General features: G+C 36.9%; 1 protein-coding gene across 4 annotated transcripts in view; it reads left to right on the top strand.

Annotated features, from left to right (window-relative positions):
- Window positions 1-16,819, top strand: part of pgk1 (phosphoglycerate kinase 1) — a 24,460-nt gene extending 7,641 nt beyond the window's left edge. For all 4 annotated transcript variants that reach the window (XM_048605200.1, XM_020510984.2, XM_048605198.1 and 1 more), the window contains exons 3-11: window positions 474-629; window positions 1,239-1,383; window positions 4,365-4,468; window positions 5,102-5,221; window positions 6,603-6,717; window positions 10,231-10,410; window positions 11,283-11,460; window positions 14,962-15,060; window positions 16,430-16,819. In XM_048605200.1, the coding sequence (XP_048461157.1) occupies window positions 474-629; window positions 1,239-1,383; window positions 4,365-4,468; window positions 5,102-5,221; window positions 6,603-6,717; window positions 10,231-10,410; window positions 11,283-11,460; window positions 14,962-15,060; window positions 16,430-16,470 (1,138 nt within the window). In that variant the 3' untranslated portion in view covers window positions 16,471-16,819. The remainder of the gene's footprint in view (window positions 1-473; window positions 630-1,238; window positions 1,384-4,364; window positions 4,469-5,101; window positions 5,222-6,602; window positions 6,718-10,230; window positions 10,411-11,282; window positions 11,461-14,961; window positions 15,061-16,429) is intronic.
- Window positions 16,820-17,183: the final 364 nt, after the last annotated feature.

The raw sequence follows: 17,183 nt of genomic DNA, 5'->3' as shown, positions 1-17,183 counted from the left end.
GTCAAAGGAATGTAATGTAGATAGAGTATGACAATGAAGGTAGAAATGTTGATGCAGAGGTTATCTGGGACAATGCGGTGCCTTGACATTCATCATGGTGTTGTATTTTCTAGCAGTATGTTACTGGGGAGCATAATTTTGGGCTATATTGTGGTATGTAATGCTGATTTATTGAAGCCCTGGCTGTCGTGCAGTGCATAAGACAAGATGCACTTGCGCACTCAGCATTTGAGATTGAGCAAGGTTATGATATTCAACATTATTTATTTAGGTTATCTTCTATCTGGAGATCAGATATTCTTTGAACTTTGTCATGCTTCAGCATGCAAAAACAAAATACAATTTATGGCTAACCAGTGCTTTTGGAAATATTCTTTGAATCACAAAGTTTTGGAGGGAGCAGAAATGTGGGATTGTGAAATTAAAAAGAAAAAACACCATTATAAGATATTTGAACTTTTTTTCATTTACAGGATTAAAGCTGCAATTCCAAGTATTCAGCATTGTTTAAACAGTGGAGCCAAGTCAGTGGTGCTCATGAGCCACTTGGGGAGGCCTGATGGCGTCCCTATGCCTGAGAAATTTTCACTGGCACCAGTTGCTGAGGAATTGAAGAAACTCCTGGGAAGGTAAAATGGGAACTAATAAGCTGTATCACCCAAATATGCAAAATTATGCTTAAAGATATCCTTATTTTTAAAATAAAGTATTAAAAGGGATGCAAGGGAGATAAACTGGTGTTTTCAGCATGTTTGTATAGTCTTGTTAGTTGTGCTTATTAGATGCTTAACATAATGCTTTTCTGTTGAGATGAGAATAAGGAATTTTATAAATTAGTAAGATGTTTAAAAAGTGCAAATACCATATTTCTAAGGTTCTTGAGCACAGTAGTGCAGGATACGTTTAATATGATGAAAATGAAAATTGCTTGTACGGTGTGTACTTCTGAAACATGAAGGGTGGGTTGGAGCTGTTAACAAAATTTACAGCCAAATGCAATGGCTTTTGGATAGAAAATAAAACTTGCTAATGGCGTTAAAAGAGCTAATGCTTGCAACTCAACTCCTAAGAACTTAATTCTTAACTTTACGTAGTGATGGTACAGATGTTTAATAAGGTATTTCAGTCTTTTGACCATTCCCATTTATACCTTGTTTTTGTAGTGTAAAATAAATTTTCAAAAAAATGTTAACTTGTGCAGGCGCCTTCCAAAGCTTTTATGTTTGATTTACAAATAGGAATATTATCTTTCTGAAAAATTGTGTTGGATCTGAAGTTGAAGAGGCATGTGCTAACCCAGCTAATGGAAGTGTGATTCTCTTGGAAAATCTACGATTTCATGTTGAAGAGGAGGGCAAGGGGAAAGATGCATCTGGGAATAAGGTGAGATTTCATATATTTGATAACAAAGATATTCAAAAGGCTCAAGAATTTATGAAACGGAATTTATGTAACTACATTGGAGAAAGAAAGTCATTTCAGGTGAATTGATGATCATTTAGTGTTGAAAGTGTCTAACCTGGAAATTTTACAGTTTTAGGAAACTAATGTAAACTGGAACTTGTCATTGTTTTCTTTTAGAGCCTCTGCATGTTGTGTGATTGCTACAAGCAATTTTGCTCACAACAGGATGTTGAAATAGGGGAGATTTCATAGAATTACACAATACAGAGGAGGCCCTTCGACCTATTGAGTCCTCACTGACAAAACCTACTCCAATTCTGCAGTCCTCCGACTTTCAAGCACTCTGATCAGAGGCTGGAATGTTATGACTTTTCAATTACTCATTTAAGTGTTTTTTAGAAGGTTGAGGTTTCCTGCGTCAAAGATTTTTTAAAAAATGCAAAAATTAAAAATTCTTCGTCTCTTCTAACACATCCTCTCTGCAGCTCATCTCTTTTTAGTCCAGTAAAAGTCTTAGTTGAAGTATAGCTTTCAAATAACTTAGAAGGAGTTATACATGAATGACACATTGGCAGCAGGATACTCATTTTAATGGGAACAGGTCCAGAATCAGGATCTTGACATGGGAAATAATGACAACTTTGCTGTTCAAGTTTCATAAAGCAGATTTGACCTAGCATTGAAAGGCATTGAGACTAGGAGCTGAACACAAGAATTGATTTTGTGTATATAATGCTGTCACTAATATTTCAGTGAAACATAATGAGGAGAATATTAAATGGTCATACTGCATCCACTTCAAATGTATATGTAGTTTTAAAAAGCACAGGCAGTCTGTGCCTTGATGTTATGTTGAAATACTAGTATCTAACAGTATTACTTGTAGTTGCAGTAATTTGAGGTGATGAGTTGAGAGTATTGTATTAGTTATGTATCTGACACTACTGTTTTCTCTGTGATATTTTAGTACCATTACAGTTAATATGCCTCAGTACAGTTACACTGATGATTGTCTGAACAAAATTACATGTCGTCATCTGTTGGGTTCATGATTCTTTGGGGACTGCATTCATTGAGTTCCTTCTATTATTAACTCCACTGTCTACCTTATTAAATATCTATTTGTTGAGTGTCCTGATTATGAAGATTATTCATATGAAGTTTCATTTTATTGAAGGGTTTTGTAGGTAGTAGTTAAATGATAAACTCTGAATGTCAGAAGTCAGCATTACAGAATGATGACGTATTCCTTAAGGTCAAATTGTACCTTGACTTTTTGTGGCTCAAGAAAGTCACAGCAATCTGAGTCTAATTGGTCTCTTGAACTGAAATCAACCCAGGTACAGTAATACCAGTTGCTGTCAGTTATGCTGACCTTTGCAGACTGACATTGGAGACTCCTTGAACTCAGGAGTACATAGGCTGCTAAGGCAACTGGATTTTTGTGGTGACTTAATTTAGTACACATATGGGCTATGAATAACTGTAATAAATTTGGGGCATTCTTTTTGCAGACTCAGTTTTTTCTCTGTTTGTATGTGTGCACAATTCTCTCTAAGTATTCTGCAGTCACATTAAAAAAAACCTGGGTATCAATGAATGGCAAATTTAGATTAACAGCATGGTAAGGTGTTGAAGGGCATCCAGGAATGATTTGGGTAGACTATTAAAAAGAGTGGCTACCATTTAAGATGTTATAATGGTGGACTTCAGTGAATTGAACACTGGAAGATTTAGTAGAAACTTATTTATAAACTGTTAACACAGTTGATTTATTCAGTAATACTGTTACTTAACACCAGTGTCAAAGGAACAGCTTTTGCATGTATTACAATTGGAGCTTTAGCTAATTCATGTTAGAGCACGGTTCATAGAGTTGCTAAGTCTCCAGTTTGTCTTCTATGCGCAAGATTGATCAGATATTTGACTGGAATTGCTACAAATAGGTAGAAATATTATAGCTGAGCCTAATTTCCAACAAAAGCTATTAAGTAATGATCAGGAACATGAGATCAGGCTAAGACTTCTTTCCCTTCGTCTTCCCATTCCTAGGTCACTGAAGTTAGTTGCCACACTCCTACTGCTTCAAGTTTCTCGTAACTGAGCTATAGGTAAAAGTGAACTTTCATTAAAAAGATAATCATAGATCCATTGTCATGATCCACAAAAGTCATCAGAAAAGGAGCAGTCTGACCAGTTAAGCTGAGCTTTAGTTCACTCAGTATGAGTTGTTTGTTTGTCTGTTTGTTTCTATCAATCACTATCATCATCCTTCATAAATTAAATGATTTTGCTTCAGGCTACACATTTAAATAAAACTTTGATATTTTATGTAGGTAAAATAAGTGTTAATAATTAAGATCAATGCTGCACAGAGAGGAAAGTAGAACAGCTAAGATTTCCATTTGAGTGCTAGAAAGTGTCAGATGACTTAAGGTTGAGTTTGCCCCCAGTGCTCTGCTATTGTGAAATAGCTTTTTTCTGGAATTGCTAGTGTGAATATTTCTTATGTGGAAGGTGTTGAAAACTTGGAGAAACTTTGAGGTACTCCAGCAAGAGAAGATGTGCAATATTAGTTGCTGTTCTTTTTCCCTTAAGTAGTTGCGTGTTGGTAATTCACCACCTTTTGTATGTATATTTGCACATTTTATAAGCACTTGTGTTATTATTTCTATATATGTGCAACTGAGTACGCTTCAGATTTTTCTCACTCTCTATTGGAACTTATAGATTGATGTAAGACTGTGGTAAATGTAACCTGAAATACTGTCAGATCACAGAGGTGAAATATGTTGGCATTAGATATGGGAAAATTGGTTGCAGAAAATTATTAGCTAAAGGTGAGGAACAGTTTACATTCTGAACTGCTTGATCAAATTTGATTTGAAAATGTGGGAAAGTGGTAAAATACACAGAATTAGTGTCTTTTCTCCAAACATTGTATATATAATCCTTTTTAGATAAAAGCAAGTGATGAAAAGGTCAAGTCTTTCCGAGCTTCCCTATCCAAGTTGGGCGACGTGTACGTCAATGATGCTTTCGGAACAGCGCACAGAGCTCACAGGTGAATTGTTTATGTTTCGCTTAAATAAATTATTGGGCAAGAGAAGGGTTCAGAAAAATTGTTTGAGTTGTAATTGGCATAGAAACCTAATGCTTTTATGCAAAAGTAGGAAAGTGGCAAATATTGCAATGGACTGCAAAAGGCTTCAGGATGACATAGCTAGTTTAGTGGAATAGGCTAATTGGTGGGAGGTATAATTTAATTGGATAAGTATAAAGTAATGCAGTTTGATAGCCAACAGGGATTGGGAGCATGCATCCAATGGAAAGGTACTTGATGGTATGGATGAAGATGAGTACCTAGAAGCTCAAATATATAATTACCTGTAAATGTTGGTAAATGAATCTGTTTTTAGAAAAAATTGGTATTTTATATTTAAATACAAAAGCAAAGCATCAGTGGTGAATGTATATAACAAATTCACAAGTCTGCAGTTAGACAACAATTACTCGTAGTACTCTAGAAAGATTTGTAGCATAACCAGAACCCAAGTAATGGTTTTGGTCCAAGTTCTTCACCAGTTGCCAGACCCAGAACCTAACCTTAAACTTTGGTAAATGAGATGACCAAATATTAATTTCTTTGAATTATTCCTCTGACAGAATGTGATTATTTGTTTTTGTATTTTATTAGCTCCATGGTTGGTGTAAACTTGTCAAAGAAGGCTGCTGGCTTCTTGATGAAGAAAGAGCTTGAGTATTTTGCCAAAGCTCTAGAAACCCCTGAAAGACCATTCCTTGCCATTCTTGGTGGGTAAGTGTCAAATCATTCATTTTTTGTTTTATTCACTCACGGGATGTGGGCATCTCTGGCTAGGCCAGCGTTTGTTGCCTGGAGGGCAATTGCGAGTCAACCACATTGCCGTGGGTTTGGAGTAAAAGGATGGTCAGACCAGGTGAGGATGGCAGATTTCCTTCCCTCAAGGACATTAGTGAATCAGATGGGTTTTTCTGACAATCGACAGTGGTTTAATGGTCCTCATTAGACCCTTAATTCCAGATTCTATATTGAATTCAAATTCTACCATCTGCCATGTTGCTTACTTGGCTTTGTAAGAACTCTTAAAACTATCAGCATAGCTGTTGCATGTGATTTTGCAGCAAATACTTAATTCTGAAATAAAATTGAAAACCTTTGTTTTGTGCTACACCATTTGTGACAGATTTTGCATGCTCTAAGTCGCCTTCAGGACAGAATAAAGTACCAAAGAGGGATGGGACTTGGTTTGTCTGTCAAAGTGAACAACTGCAATGGATCATTGTAGTTTGAATATCATTGGTACTTCATGTAGTTTATATAAATTAGGTACTCTATAAGGAACTCCTATAACTTCTAGAGCTGTCTTTATTCAGATTCTGCAGACACTTTATACTGTGTAATGTTAATTCTGTAACAAAATACTTGGAGTAAAATATGGCTGTGATTAGAAAAATATTAAGTTGTCTGTGGGAAGGAAATTATTATTATATAAAAACTGCCTCTTGGTGGCAGTGGAGTGTAAAGACAGGAAGCTTGTGTAAAACAGAATGCTTGTTTAAATTTTTCTATAGGATAGTATTTTTGCGCTAGCTTCATATTCACCTGTGTTAGGCCCAAAAAGGACTGAGCAGCTGTCATCTTCCAAACATCTGTTACAATAGCTAGCTGAGAGATTTGCTTTTACAGCATCTTTCTTTGACCAAATCATTGTACCTCCATAGTCACTGCAGCTGAGAGAATAACTTCAGTTACTTCAGAAATTGAATTGTGTTCAATTATTGGACTCTTTAAAAGCTGCCATGCCTGTTTAGCATAATATTTAGAAAAATAAGACTGCGTATGTTGAGATTTAAACTTTCGAGATTGAGAGGACTTTAAAGAAGCCTACGAGTGAGTTTTAATTAAAAACTGTGCTTTTATAAAAAATTAAATCTGTGTATTTAACCGTACATTCTTGATTTTAATCCATTTTAAATTTGCCCTGATGCAAGATTTTTGTGTACAAGATACAAATCAGTAGTGGGAGTTTGCTATTGAGCCCCTTGAGCCATTCTTCCATCAACTAACGATTACCAGTACTTGTTCAATTTATATGGCAGTTCAATGAAAAACATGAAATTGTGTAGCCTTAAAAACAGCTTCTTTTGCTATTCAGGGCTAAAGTCCAGGACAAGATTCAGCTCATCAGTAATTTGCTAGATAAGGTGAATGAAATGATCATCGGAGGTGGCATGGCCTTTACATTCCTGAAAGTCCTCAATAATATGGAGGTATGTGTACTAGCAGAATTGCACCATTATGCTTTCCCTTTGCTAAGTCAATTATTGATTTTATTTCTCCATTGCAACACAGTGTTTCGGTTTAAAGCGTTGCATAAGAAAACATTGTACTAATTATTACACCATTTTAAACATTTATATTATGATCCCTTGTCAGAATATAATGTTCCCATTGCCTTTTCTCTGGTAACATTACTTGAGGTTTTGGCTTCATAAGGAAATTTTTATCTGAGTCACTTCACAGTCTTTGTTTCTTGTACAAAGAAGATAGAATCTTAAAGCAAAGATGTAGATCATTTGGCCAGTCTGTCTGTTGATTGTACCAAAGTCATGATTGAATCAGCCTTTGTATTTTCAAGCAGTACATTCTAGATCCTTACTTTTTATTATGTGAAAAGGCTTCATAGCCATGTCACCGTTACTTCTTTCGTCAGTCTCCTTAAATTGGTGTCCTCTAGTCTTGACCGTTCACCACTGGGAAAAGTTTGTTCCTCTTTATTTAGACTACTCATGATTTGAATGCCTTGTGCAAATCTCCTCTCAACTGTCGCTACTCTCATGAAAAGAGCCCTGTGTTCTCCAGACGCAGGTAGGATTGAGGTCATTGATCCCTGGAACCGTTTTCTTAAATGTTTTCTGCACCCTTTCCAATGCCTTCATGTCTTTTTTTAATAGATGTTGGGCAAAATTGGACACATTACTTCAATGCAGTTTTTAAGTACAGGTTTATCATGATTTTGTTGATACCATCTTCAGCAATTTGTGCTCCATAGTCCATCTGTACTCTTTAGAATTTCATTCTTTATTTTATTCCTTCACTTTTGTGTACAAATATGTTGGAAATTAACATTTAACGTGTTTCCACCACCTTATTCAGGCAGTAAATTGTAGACCATAGTAACTTGCACACAACCACCCCTCCCCCCAAGCTTCCTGAGTTCTTTTGCTAATTGTCTACTCTCTGCTTGCTCAGTCGCCCCATTAGTGGAAGCATTTTTCTTCCTGATTTACTGTATGAAAGCAATTAAATATTCTTCAAGATCTAACAATTCAGGTGCAACTCATCCAATTTGGAGTTTTTAAAATCTTCAGTAGTAGTATAGTCTAAATGTTTTATTCAGTTTGTAGAATGATGTAGAGGACTACATTCAATACTTTATTTGTTTTGTATGCAGATTTTTTTGGCTGTGAGCTATAAACTAGACAAAGTACATTGATCTGAATTTGTTGTGATAATATCTATACTTGACTTTGAAATGCCTGAACAACTTTTGTGCTTTTATACATTATATTTACTCCTTTCTCCAATTTTGATGCTTGCCCCTTCCATCACAACCTCAGTCTCTGAACTGTAGTCTTTTCCCTGCTGTCTGGCTCTGAGTCACAGGATTGTGCTGATGCTCTTGAACACCAGTTTGTATGCATCCATGAGACATGACGTAAACTAGACACAGCTTGCACTTTATTCCTCTTTGATATTCATGTACAGGTTATTATCTGATATTTTTAGGGCATTTTCTTTTTAGTTATTTTTCTTTTTCTGCCCCATATATGCAACTGTCTCTATAATATTGAATCTCTCAAACCTGATTTGATGTGAGAGCAGGCACTCGGGGAGTAGGAGATTTACTAATTGATTAGGGATAGTCAGCATGGTTTTGTGCGAGGAAAATCAGGTCTTTCAAATTTGTTTGAGTTTTTTGGGGAAGTTACCAAAGAGATTCATGAGGGCAGAGCAGTAGGCATTGTTTACTTGGGTGTCGTAAAGCCTTCAAGGTTCTGCGTGGTGGACTAATTAGTAAAGTTAGGTCACGTAGGATTCGGGGTGAGCTTGCCAATTGGATACATAATTGGCTTAGTAGCAGGAGACAGACAGTGGTAGTAGTGGCTTCTCGGACAGGAGGCCTGTGACCAGCGGTGTTCATGGGGATCGATTCTGGGCCCTCTTTCCTTTGTCATTTATATAAATGATTTGGATGAGAATATAGAAGGCATTGTTACTAAGTCTGCAGACGGCACAATTGGTGGCAGTGAAGACTGTGTTTTCTAAGAGTACAAAGGGATCTTGATCAAATGAGTCAATGGGCTGAAAAATGGCAGATGGAGATCATTCTGGATAAATGTGAGGCATTGCATTTTGGTACAACAAACAAGGCTAGGCCTTATACAATTAATGGTAGGGCCTTGGGTAGTGTTGTAAGACAGAGGGGTCTAGGTGTTCAGGGTATAATTATTTGAAGTTTGCATCACATATAGACAGGGTGGTTAAAAAGGTGTTTGGCATGCTTGCCTTCATTGCTCAGTCCTTTTGAGGAGAGGAGTTTGGGATGTCATGTTGACGTTGTACAGGACATCGGTGAGGCCTCTTCTGAACACTGTGTGTTCAGTTCTGTTAGCCCAGTTATAGAAAGGTTATTATCAAACTGGAGAGGGTTCAGAAGAGATTTACCAGGATGTTGCTGGGTATGGAAGGCTTGAGTTATAAAGAAAGGCTGGACAGGCTGGGATGTTTTTCACCGGAGCATAGGAGGTTGAAAGGTGAAGTTTATAAAATCATGAGGGGTATACGTAGAGATAATGGTAGTTGTCCTAGGATGGGGGATTTCAAGACTAGAGTGCACATTTTTAAGATGAGAGGAGAGAGATTTAAAAAAGACATGAAGGGCACATTTTTTTTATACAGAGGGTGGTTCGCCTATGGAGTGAACTTCCTGAGGAAGTGGTAGATGTGGGTACAATTACAACGTTTAAAAGACATTTGGATAAGTACATGAATAGGAAAGGGTTGGAGGGATGTGGACCAGGAGCAGGCAGGTGGGACTAGTTTAGTTTGGGATTATGTTCAACATGGACTGGTTGCGGTATGACTCTATGGTATGAAATGTATTCCTTCTGTTCTTGCTTCATTGCCACAAGTGTAGGATGCACATACATACTAACATTTTCTGATTTCTTTAGAGTTGATAATATTAAAAACAACTGCTTTAAGAAATATCGTCCTGTTATTCCTACAAGAGTTGGGTCTCTTGTAGCATAATGAGAAGACGCTCAATAAAATGCTGTTGTCCCACTATGTCAATTCAACATTCTGCAGCTCTTCTCAGGATTTTCCCTACCTTTATTGATGCTCTGTACAAACAAAACTGAAGTGAGAAATCCTTTTACTCTGAGTTTGAATCTCACTGAGGACGTTTCAGGCCAAATCACCTCCAACAATCTGTACTAAATAATCTGCTCACATTTTGACTGCTGTCAGAAATTACATCGTAACAACTGAAATGATCTACAACATTCCTAAAAAATGAACAACAATCTAAATAAATTCTCTCTGCCTACCCCTAACTGGCAGAGATAATAAGTCATAATTTTGAAATTGTGCCAAATATTTAGATTTTTGATTTAATTAATCATGATAAATATCTCAATGCCCACAGTTGTAAGGGAGCAGTGTATAATGATGCTTTCTGAATATTTTAAAATATTGCATAATTTTGACATTTTCAGATTGGTAGTTCCCTGTATGATGAAGAAGGTGCTAAAATAGTCAATGACCTTATGGCCAAGGCTAAGAAGAATGGTGTGATCATCACACTGCCTGAAGATTTTGTGACTGCGGATAAGTTTGATGAAAATGCCAACGTTGGAACAGCTACAGTGGCTGCAGGAATTCCAGCAAATTGGATGGTAAGTTAGTGGTATGGTTTAAGTGTTAAAAACACTATTTTTTGAAAAATGCAGTTTGTCCTTAACTTTCAAAGCATTGCAGAGCCAAATAATTACTTTTTAAACTGCAATCCCTATTATCATGGGAATTTAGTGGATAATTTGCCAAGGGCAAGTGTACAAATTGCAAATTTGGTTAATAACAAAATGTTATCTGCTTCAGTTACGTTGGTTGGGACTTTTACGCTAATTGAGACAAGCAAATGTGAAGGGGATTGAATGTTTTGCCACTTCAAGCACCCCACCCATAATATAGATAATTGCAGAAAAAAAGACTTCTCTATCTTAAAACAAGCCTTAGATCCAAAAGTATTACTAAACGTATTAATCCTGTATTCGTGACATCTTCATTTCCTGAATCTGTTCATCATCATCATCATCATCTCTCAGTGGATTTTGACTCCAAATTAGAAGCCATTTTGTAATGTGAATCTGTATCCAGAAAGAAGTGCCTTGAAAACATTTAAGTTCACTTCATGTTTTGACAATTGCATGTAACAGAAAAAGTCAACTTTTACCCATCAGCCTTTTCAGGATATGAGACCAAATCTATTGAGAGGTAACATGTAGTGATCTAATACACAATTTTTAGTGTTTTGAAAATGTGTAAATATCAAGATTTGGACTTGTGTGGAGCAACTTGAATGTTCTAAATATTTCGTCTTCACCTAGTCCATATCTGCTAGTTTGGTCATACTCTGTCTTACTGTTCTGTGTAACAATAACCTTAACGTATGAAACAAATTTATTGATATCTTGCCACTCCTTAGAAATAGCAAATTTATTTCCCCAAGCCAGATTTTGATGTATCTTTCATTGTTTTTATCCTCAAGGGTCTTGATTGTGGTCCTGAGAGTGTGAAGAAGTTTGTTGCTGCTGTGGGAAGGGCCAAGCTGATTGTGTGGAATGGTCCTGTTGGTGTTTTTGAGTGGGACAAGTTTGCTGGTGGCACCAAGGCAGTTATGGACAAGGTTGTGGAAGTTACCCAGAAAGGCTGTGTAACTATTATTGGTAAGTATGGAGTGAGACTCGGAAAGTTCCTTTATCTAGATGGGAAAAGGCCTACCATTTTGTAGTCTTCATGGGTTAAGATGGGTTGTATTGCTAATAATTGAACTGATGCTACCACTTGGTGTTGAGGTATTCATGTAATACAATACAGTTTTACATTTTTTGTAATTAAAAATATTTTCTGCTGAAGCTGACTTCTTAACTCCCCATGAAGTGTCGGCTTAGTTACTCTGCAAAAGCTATTTGTTAAACATTTGCAGTGATTTATATAAAGTATTCTCCTTTAGATGTTACTCCTTGTTAAATGGGTACAAAATGGTTTTGAAGTAGTTCATGAAAGGCAACTTGGGTAGAAAATGTATTTCAATTTCCCTGCTCTTTGGAGAGTGTGTGAGAGAAGCATTACAATGAAAAGTACCTTTTTTTTGATCGCACCATTACTTGCCATTGAAAACTACAGTGGGGACTATTTTGTACTTCCAGGTCCTAATGCTTGCAAATGATAAACACAGCTGTACTGCTCATGTCCTCCCTTAACATCCACTTATGTGCCTTCCACAGAGGTGATAGGCAACAATTAGTGTTGGAAATGATAATTTTCATTAATCTTCAATTCCCACAAACACCTCAAGTGTCCAAGACCAGGGATACATAAACATAAACATGGCCACAGGACCAGAGACTCTCAGCGTGAGGAATTCCCTCCTTCTCAGCTGCCACAAGGAACTAAAGCAGGGTTGATGGAGATCCTGAATCTGAACAAACCACACATCAATTTTAATTTAAATTGAAAGGCTTTAGTTCATTCGAAGGGCTAGAGCAAGAATTTGTTATTCAGGCAGAACATAATTTCTATAAGTTTTTGAAGTTACAAATGTACCATGATCAGAGTCAAGAGAATGTTAAATGTTAAACTATTTTTTTCTCCTATTTACCTCTGTAAAACAAATTATTATATTCAGGCACCCTCTACCCCAAGTTTTATCAACAGCAAGTGCTCTCTCCCAACCTGGCATCTCCTTTAAGAGCCCCATCCCCTCTAGTATCATCTCTCATGCCTCACCACCTTGTCGTCGGAACCCTGCATTTCCCTTGTCTTGTACTTCTCTAGAGTAAATACTGTACATATCTTTTAAATTTTGCATGTTTTGTGCTGGAAAAACAAAGTTACTGGATGTACACATCACAATGACAGTAAACCTGTAAGATGTAGGAGTAGAATACAGCCATTTCGCCCATTAGTTAGATGATGGCTGGTCTTGTATACTTCAATGCTACTTTCCTGCCTTTTCTCCATATCTTAATCTTTACTGATTAAAAATCTGTCTACCTCAGCCTTGAATATTTTTGATGACCCAGCTCTCTGATAAAGAATACCACTAATTCACTACCCTCTAAGAGAAGAAATTCCTTCTCATCTCTTTCCTAAATTGGTGACGCCTTGTTCTGAGATTATGCCCTCTGGTCCTACACTCTCCTACAGAGGGAAATAACCACTCCACATCTATGTTGTTAAACGCCTAAGAATCTGTGTGTGTCAATAAGGCCTGCTCACGTTCTTCTAAACTCCAATGAGGACAGTCCAACCTACTCCATTTATCCTCAAGAAATCCTTCTATACCTGGGATTAACCTAGTGAACCTTCTCTGGGTTGCTTCCAATGCCAGTATATCTTTCCTTTGATAAGGGGGCCTAAATCTTTTCACAGTATTTTTGGTATGCTCTGACTGATTTCTTGTGTAATTATAGCAAGGCTTCAATATTTTATACTTTATACTCCCTTTTGAAATAAAGGTTAACAGTCCATCTGCCTTCCTTGTTACCTGCTGAGCTTGGATATCAGTGTTTTGTATTTCATGAATGAGGGCTTCCAATTCCCTCTGTGCTGCAGGTCTTTGCAGTCTTTCTCCATTTAAAAAGCATTCAGCTCCTTTACTGGTCCTGGCAAAATGCATAATCTCTCACTTTCCCACATTATATTCCATCTACCAAGTTTTTGCCCATTTACTTAACCCTGTAATTCTATTCCAGCCCCACCACTTGCCTTCTCACCTGCTTTAGTAATCTGCAAATGTGATAGTACATTTATCCAAATCATTAATATATTTTGTAAATAATTGTGACCCCAGCACTGATCCATGTGGTGCTCCACTAGTTACAAGTTGTTATTCTTAATGTCCCCTTTATTCTAACTCTGCTGTCTATTTGTTAATCAATTTTCTATCCATGCTAATATGTTACCTTCAACACCATGGGGTCTTTTTACGTAGCCAAATGCATGGTACTTATTAAATGCCTTCTGGAAAACCAAATATATTGCATTTACTGCTTCCCGTTTATCTACGTTGCTTGTTATCTCTTGAAAGAATTCTAGTGAATATGTCAGACATGATTTCCCTTTCATGAAGTCATGCTGACTCTAGTTGATTCTTATGTATTTCTAAATACTCTATTTACATCCTTTAAAATAAAATTTTTATTGGGAAAATGTTCTAAGCTTACTGGCTTATAGTTACTTTTTCGTCTCCTTCCCTTTTTAAGTAAAGTTGTTCCATTCTCACTTTTGTAATCTTTCCAGAATCTACGAGTTTATTACTGATTGATTGTTCTCTTGATCATGTTTTGGTTTCTAAAACTTCCCAAATCCTCTGGTTTATCATTAATCTTTGCTACATTGCATGTTTCTTTTCAATTTGATGCTATCCTTCACTTCCTTGGTTACAATGGTCAGCTTATTCTTTTCCTAGAATCCTCCTTCTCACTAGGACGTATCTTTGTTGAGTCATTAAATATTTTCTTCAACATCTGCCATTGTTTGTAAGCCATCTTTTCTGCTAAACTGTTGCTCAGTTGATTTCACCAACTCTGTCTTCATTCCTTTCTGATTACCCTAATGTAAGTTTACGAAGGTTGTTTGTGACCCATTTCTCACTCAAACTGAATGTTGAGTTCTCCCATGTTATGGTAGATCTTTTACTTTGACATTTCTTCTCAAACTTGCCTTATTAGACATTACCAGATCCAAAATAACCTGATACATGGTTGGAACCACAACATATTGTTTTAAGAAACTTTCCTGAATATATCCTGAATTCTTCCTTGTAACTAGCTCCGCCAATTTGGTTTTACCAATCTACATGAAGATTAAAGTCATGGATTAATATTCTGCCTTGTTTGTTATCTCCTGACTTATTCTATCTTACAGTATAGCAAGTATTAAGGGACCTATAGACAATTTCCACTAGTATTGTCTTCCTATTATTTTGTGGCTCCGCTGATATGGATTCTACATTTTCTAATCCAAAATCATTTCTTGCTGTTGTACTTATTCCATCCCGTACTAACAAAGCTACCCCATTATCCTTTCCTCCCTAAACAAAATCAGTGCTGGAGAAACTCAGCAGATCTGATAGCAAGTGTAGAGAAAGAAAGAGTCCAAGAAGAGCCGTACTGATCTTAAAATATTAACTCTGTTTTTATTTTATTTTTATCATGTTGCAGGTGGTGGAGATACAGCCACTTGCTGTGCCAAGTGGAACACTGAAGACAAAGTCAGCCATGTTAGCACTGGAGGTGGAGCCAGTTTAGAACTGCTTGAAGGTGAGCCTTAGATTTTGGGGTCTTCTACTTTGCATTATGTTTAATCATTGAGAACAGAGAAGCTATGTTATTTTGTTTAATGTTCAGTGAAGGAACCCAAGCATAAATGTTGGTTCATGAGATGGTGGGACTGATGTATGAGAGGTTTTCTGTTAGGATAATATTCACTGGTTTAGAAGAATGAGTGGGAGATCTCATAGAAACCTATCAAATTCTAGTAGGACCAGACTGGGTAGGTACAAGAATGGTGTTTCTGATGGCATGAGAGTCCAGTCTAAGGATACGGGGTAAACATTTTAGATTGAGTTGAGAAGAAAGTTCTTCATCCAGCTAGTAGTGAGCCTGTCAAATTCTCTGCCACCGAAAGTGGTTGATGCCAAAACATTGAATGTTTCAGGAAGGAGTTGGATGGAGCACCTTGGGCTAAAGGGGTCAAAGGAAATGTGGTCAAAGCAAGAACAGGCTGTAGAATTGGATGATCAACTATGACCATAATAAATGGTGGAGCAGCTCAAAGGGCCGAATGGTCTACTCCTCCTATTTTCTATGTTTGTATTTCGTTGGTTTTATTGTGTGGTTATAGTTGGTTAACATTTTCCTTTAGACTTAGCTTCACATTATTTACAAGGTTAAATTGGAACAAATAGACATGATGTTAACATTTATTTATTAAATTACAGCTAACTATTCCAGTAACCCCATGTTGTGTACTCAGCTTCCCTCTCTCAGTTAAAGTCTCGCATTGGTTGATGTCCAGTGAGACTCTTTGATTTTGTGCTATTTTCATGGCTTCTGCTCAGTGCCACATTAAACAAACCTTGCAAGACCTACGCTGTCCATCACATAAAGGAATGGAATTGTACTGCATTTTCGTTTGCTAGACCTTGTAATTAAAACTCTCTCAGGTCTCTGAAACTGAACCTTCCCTTGAAATTCTTGCAAGCGCATCATGCAGTTGTTACAAAATACAAGCTTTAATATGGAAAAAATCAACACTATATCAACTTCCACGTTAAAAGCTTTAAATCTGTTGCATTTCTAAAAATTCTAATCTTTACTAGGTAAGAAAAGATTGCATTGGATAAACATATGGATGATAATGGAATAGTGTAGGTTAGATGGGATTCAGATTGGTTTCACAGGTCGGCGCAACATTGAGGGCCGAAGGGCCTGTACTGCGCTGTAATGTTCTATTTTCTATGTTCTAATATTTGTATAGTTCTGCAAAACTGGCGAATGAGGAAGAGCTAAACCTTCCACTAATATTCTTTCTCAATGACAAAAGGTTTTAAAATACGCTGCTAGCAACCTTTCTGACACACAGACTTCCTCATGCAACCCCCATCCTATTTTTGTTTTCTAATTCTAGGTAAAGTTCTTCCAGGAGTTGATGCTCTCAGCAACGTCTAAGGACAAGACAAGAGTTGGGTACCCTTGTGCACATGCCTCAAGGATTTTACTCTTGTGCTTTAGAATATTCAAAAAGTAATTGTTTCAATGTGGATCATTGTATATGATGAAAATTAGCTTGACTCTGTCTTGTTTTATGTATATATATATATAATGTAGTCCTAAAATAATTTGTTCAATTTTGTCCAATTTCTATGTAATCAATTGTCTGGTATAATGTTGATGTAGCCTTACAAGTAAGTGTTGTCTTTCGTTGACTGTAGAGCATTGATGCACCAAAGTAAGTTTACAATTCAGTTTTCACTGGAAATGGACTGTAATGACTGCTGAATAAATAAATGTGCACATGTCCTAGCTTCTTTTATTGAGAACTGGAGGTCAGGTGGTTTGGAATTTAACGTCCTGAATTGGGGGAAAGACCATATCAATATGATAAGACAAGATCTGGACAACATGAACTGGGAGCAGATACTTGAGGGAAAGATCAGATCAGAGCAGTGAGAGTCATTCAAAAGGGTATTTGAGAGTGCATGCCAACATATTCCTATAAAGGCTAAGGGTGGGACCACCAAGTACAGGCAACTCTGGATGTCAGGGAATGTACAGGATTGGATAAGGAAAGCAAAGGAAGCTTGTGGCAGTTCTTGAGGCTTCCAAACAATGGATGCACTAGAGGAGTATGGAAAGTGCAAGGGGTTATTTAAAAAAGAAAA

The sequence above is a fragment of the Rhincodon typus genome, chromosome 14 (assembly GCF_021869965.1).
Source record: "Rhincodon typus isolate 14 chromosome 14, sRhiTyp1.1, whole genome shotgun sequence".
NCBI classification, from domain to species: Eukaryota; Metazoa; Chordata; class Chondrichthyes; order Orectolobiformes; family Rhincodontidae; genus Rhincodon; species Rhincodon typus.
The sequence above is the reverse complement of the archived record's forward strand: the minus strand, read 5'-3'. Positions and strand labels throughout refer to the sequence as shown.